Below are 5,180 nucleotides of genomic sequence, written 5' to 3'. Positions count from 1 at the left end.
CAGTAGGAAGATGAGCCAACTTAACACAAGTCCCCAGACTGAACATGGGACAAAGGGAGCAAGACCTGCCCTGGAGCCTGGCTGGAGAGGTGGAGAAACCACTCTACCTCCTCACTCCCCCCCTGCCCCCCGCCCCCCACCGCCCCTGCGACTCACCCAACTACTCCTTTGAAGATAAACCTATTGGCTCTGCCTAATTCCTTTCCTGCCCTATGCCTGCTTCAGGCCTAGGCCTCTCCAGGGACTTGAATAGATTCCCTGCTTATCCAGACCCTGGGGGGTGATGGCCAGAATTAATTAATGTTTGTAGAGAGCTCGGGAGATCCTGGGACCGGGGACCAAGGGGCGCCAGATGAGTCGCGCAGGAAATTGACCCGGAGAGGCGGAGAGAAGGGGCCAGGACCTAAGATTCTTGGTAGGGGAGGGCTGAGAAGGCACTCCTACTTAAGGGGGGCAGGGGAGGACAGAGCTAGAAGGAAAAGATGCGACCCTTCAAAGGTGCGACTGGACCCTAACAAGAGGATTTCGGGCTCCAAGCTGCCTCTGCCTTCCCCCACAGCTCCGCCCCTCCCCCCCAGCCAGTCACGTCCAGGCCCGGATGCCTTCCCCAACTCAGGCCCCAGCCACCCACCTGCCCCGCCCCGGGACCACCTGCAGAGGAAGTCTCAACCTCTCCTCCGGCTCCGAAGAAAGTCGAGCGCGCGAGGGTGGAGGCTTCGCCTAAGGGGCGCCTCCTACCAACTCCCGCAGCGTGCCCGACTTCTACCTGGGCAAACATTTCACTTCCTTTCTCTAAAAGAAGGAGGCGAGCCGTTACCCCGCTCCTTGAAGCTGGGGACTTCCAGGTCCTCTGTCGGGGGGCGGCGGCAGGACGCACGCAACTGGTACCAGGGCCTATGGGCGCCCCTTCCCTGCCCGCGCCCCCCTCGAACTCGGCTCACTCACCCCAAAGTGCTGATGAAGCCATTGACGGAGCCCTCGGCGTACAGGGAGACGATGTCCCCGATGTGGAGAAAGCTGGACATCTCGCTCATGGCTGCGGCCCTCCGGGGACCCGGGGCGGTGGGAGCGCCAAGGGGCGCGAGGCCAGGCTCGGTGCAGAGGACGGAGGTGACCGTGGAGGCCGGAGGGGCGCGCCCCCACCCGCGAGCAGGGCGCTCGGCGCGGCCAGGGCGGGCTAGCGGCCACCGGAGCGGAAGGCGGCGCGGCGCGGCCCGGGAGCCGCTGGTGGCGTCCGGGTGAGGAGGTGCCCGCGTCTCGGCGCGCCCGCCGCCCGCCCGCCCGCCCCGCCCGGCCCGCACGTACCGGCTGTGAAGAGGGGGCAGGATGTCGGGGCCACACACACATGCAAATCCCGCCCGGGAGGGGGGGAAGCCACACCCCGGCCCCCCCCCCCCCCGCACCCCACCGCCGCCCGCCCGTCTGCACCCATGTGCGCCTGCCCGCCTCCCCGCGCCCTGCGCCCCTCGCGCGTCCGGGGCCAGGCCTCCCGGGCGCCGAACCGGCCGCCTGCCCTGCGCTACTCCGAGGAGTCCTGGAGCTCCCGCTGGCTCCCGGGTTCGGAGTTCCAGCTCCAGCGACTCCCTAGACAGACTCGCGGAACCGCCATCCCTGGGAGGCCCAGCCGTATGGGGGCTCTCTCCCCTTGGGGTTCCCCGGGCTCTCTACTCCTCTGCCCTCGGGTCGGTGAGAGCCAGTGCGGGCGCCGGCGGAAGGGGGTCCAGCGCCCCTGCGGGCGCTACCTTGAACCGCGCGCAGAGGACCCGGGAGCGTCCCAGCTGAGAGCCGTCTCGCACCGAGAGGCGCGCTCATTCCTTTGCAGCGCAAATCGGGATTCATTTTTCTCAACGTGAAAAGCCTTTTCATTGCACAATAGAAAGTGCTTGGGCTTGGAGGGGAAATGAAGCAATGGGGTGGGTTTTGTTTTTTTCTCTCCACATTCCTGTGTACAAAGAGATCCAACTTCCGAATCAGTTCGGCCGCTCCCTCTCCAGGAGTTGGCTCCCAAACTCTTGGCTCCTTCTGTCTTTCTTTTTAAAGGGGGGTGGGGAAATGGCGAAAGAGAAAGCTACCTTCTCTCGCTAATAGCGCACCGAGTGCCAACAATGACAAGGCCGGTGCTGGCCCTCTGGGAGTGACCCGCTGCGGTGTCGCCGCCGAGCTCTTGCTCACGAAGCCCTGCCCTCAAACCCACGTCCCCAGCTCGCCTACTTTCTGTTCTGTTCCTGGGTGCTTGGGTGTTTGCTTCTTAGTCCTTTTATCTTAACTCCTGGCACAGAGTGCCCACAGCCACCCCCATTGGATCACATTTATTCTTCTGAAATCCCCACCCGGACTTCCTGGGAAGGGGGGCGAAGGGGGGCTTGTCCCTGGGAGAAAGGGAGGAGGGGACTGGATTGAAGCAGGAAGAAGAGAGACCCAGGGAGGGGTGGAGGCAGCTAAGAGCAAAGAGACAGCTGCTGACCCAGGGGAATGAAGAGTCCTGGGTGTGTGGCTTTTTCACAAAGACCCCTAGAATTGGGGGGTGGGGGGGGGGAATACCTCCAGGATTGCTGAGTTCAGTGTTTTAGTTTCTTATCAGGACCCATAGTAATAAATACATTTTACATCAGAGCAGTCCACCCCCTTACCCCCTATATGTAAGTGAAACAATAGTTTCACAAAACAATACTTACCCTTGTGACCTGTGATGCACTCTGATATTTTCTGTTCTATTTCTGTATTTTGTTTTGTTTTTCAATACTGGTTGTGACCCATTTAATTGCTTTTTTTGATGTAACCAAACATTTAACTGCAGTTTGGAAAAACCTCGTCCAGACTTCTCTGCCAAAAAGAGATGACAAAAGCCCAGAGAAGGAGCACCAAACCTCAAGGTCACACACGTGCATTCATGGCAGCTGGAGCCAGAAGCCCAGCCCCTGACTGGCAGCCCAGTAGTCTCTCCAGTACCCCCACACAGCACTGGAGCTGGAGATGTCCATCCCTGGAGCGAGCCCTGCTGGAACGGTTCTCCTTGCTTCCAGAAGTCAGGCCTCCACTGATAGAGCCCACAGATGCTGGACGCCCAATGCGGGCCTTGATCCTGAGGCCCTGGGATCATGATCTGAGCAGAAATCAAGAGTCCCACCCTTAACCGACTGAGCTGCCCAGGCATCCCCCCAAAAGGTTTTTTTTTTTTTAAGAACAGATGCTACAGCTGCAGTGAGTTCACTCTGCTGCTCCCCTGCTTGAAATCTTCCTGAATCTCCTCATCCCTGACGGAATAATGCCTACACATCTTAGCTCAGCACACCAGACCCTGTCTGTCTCCACCCCTCCCCACCCCTGCCCCCTGGGCAGACACAAAGATGGCTCCTCAAGGAGGAACCATGGTGCAGACTGCTCGAGAGCGCAGGCTCTGATTCACAGGCCTGAGTTCGAATCCCAGCTTCTGTTTCCATCTGTTCAATAGGAAGGCCTCTGTTTCCTCATCTGTTAAATGGGAAGAGTGTGGTGCCGACACGTGAGGGAAGTGGGATAAAGCCATCCATCAGCACAGGGTCCCCAGTTAGGAAGGACTAGGTGTTCATTCTCATTACCCAGGACCTCATCCACTCCTACCCCTGCGCCTGGGCTCATGCGCTTCCCTCTCTCTATTCCCACAGTCAGAATAAAACTCCTTTCCTGATGTCCTATAAGTATTACCACGGAATATTTTAAGAAATAATAATATTAAATAAAATATTAAAAACAGAGTGAGGGTCGGTATCTTTCCTTCAGCTTTATCAAATGTTAATATTTGGCAAATTTGGGTTCCAATATATTTTTTAAAGAACTGAACCTGAAAAATTGAAGTTCCTTATGCTCCCCCCACCCCAACTCCATTTCCCCTCCCTCTCCCACCAGAGATAACCACTATCCTGATGTGGGTATCACTTTGTGCAGTTCTTATGCTACCTAAGGATGTATTCGTAAATAATGTGGGTATATCATAATCATAAAATAATATGCCATCACTCTGTAGGGTTTTATATTTTATATAGATGGTTTCACCCTGTGTCTATCTTTTGATACATGTAGCTGTGGTGTGACAGTGTGATACTTTCTGACCAGGTCACAATTTGTTTATCCATTTGCTCGTGGATCATGAAAGCCCCACTTGAGTTTTTGTTATGACAACAATGTTGCACTAAGCCTTCTTCTGTGCATACACGTGAGAGCATTGTTCAGACTATGGCTTGAGACCTACTAACGGGTCAGATCAATTTCGTGGCTGAAGGTCAGCATTTTTAAAACTCAAAATCGGGGTTGGCTGGCTGGCTCAGTCGGTAGAGCACACAACCCTTAAGCTCAGGGTCGTGAGTTCAAGCCCCACGTTGGACATGGAGCCTACTTAAAATAATTAGTAATAAAATAAACAAATAAATAAAACTCAAAATTGATTAGAAAACAACGTGCATTAAACTGCAACTATATATTCATAGCAGGAAAAACAAAATAGTGTGCGTCACACAGCAGGTAACTAACAGAGAGTTGAGCATGTGGTCTCTGTGTTCTGGCTCAGTGTATGCTTACTGAGAATACTGTCAAAATTTTCAAAAACTCTACTTTAGAGTGAGAACTTGAAAAGTGGAATTGCTGGGTCACAGGGTATGTCCTTCCTAGAATTGCCAAATTCTTTTTTTTTAATATTTTTTAATGTTTATTTTTGAGAGAGAGAGACTGAGTGTGAGCGGGGGAGGGGCAGAGATTGAGGGAGACACAGAATCCAAAGCAGGCTCCAGGCTCCGAGCTGTCAGCACAGAGCCCAACGCGGGGCTCGAACTCACAAACTGTGAGATCATGACCTGAGCCGAAGTCGGACGCTCAACCGTCTGAGCCACCCAGGCGCCCCACCAATGCAGCTGTTCTAACTCACCCTCTCACCAGCCACTGGGACTGTGCCTGCTGAACCACACCCTCACCAGCACTATGTATTGTCAGACTCTTTAATGTGGAATTTTTAACTTCCCCCACCACTACCATGGAACATATCACGGGCTACCTTGAATTGTAATGATCTCTGTCCTTTCTGGCCTCCCACAGCCGACTGTGAGCTCTTCACTTTGTGTCTCCAGACCAGGGCAGGTACATAGTAGGTGCCTGACAAGTCCGTGTGGATTTTTTTTTAAGTAGGCTTTACACCCAAGGTGGGACTCGAA

At 54.7% G+C, this 5,180-nt stretch overlaps 1 protein-coding gene across 3 annotated transcripts in view; it reads right to left on the bottom strand.

Moving 5' to 3' along the window:
- Positions 1 to 1,296, bottom strand: part of ITPR3 (inositol 1,4,5-trisphosphate receptor type 3) — a 67,678-nt gene extending 66,382 nt beyond the window's left edge. The window contains exon 1 of one of the 3 annotated variants that reach the window (XM_040473222.1): positions 946 to 1,296. In XM_040473222.1, coding sequence (XP_040329156.1) covers positions 946 to 1,034 — 89 coding nt within the window. In that variant the 5' untranslated portion in view covers positions 1,035 to 1,296. The remainder of the gene's footprint in view (positions 1 to 945) is intronic. The other 2 variants (XM_040473220.1, XM_040473221.1) reach the window with 2 other exon arrangements.
- Between the last annotated feature and the right edge of the window lie 3,884 nt (positions 1,297 to 5,180).

The sequence above is a fragment of the Herpailurus yagouaroundi genome, unplaced genomic scaffold (genome assembly GCF_014898765.1).
Source record: "Herpailurus yagouaroundi ecotype Mexico unplaced genomic scaffold, PumYag 139, whole genome shotgun sequence".
Lineage (NCBI taxonomy): Eukaryota > Metazoa > Chordata > Mammalia > Carnivora > Felidae > Herpailurus > Herpailurus yagouaroundi.
Note: the sequence above shows the minus strand (reverse complement) of the source record. Positions and strands in the feature narration are given on the sequence as shown.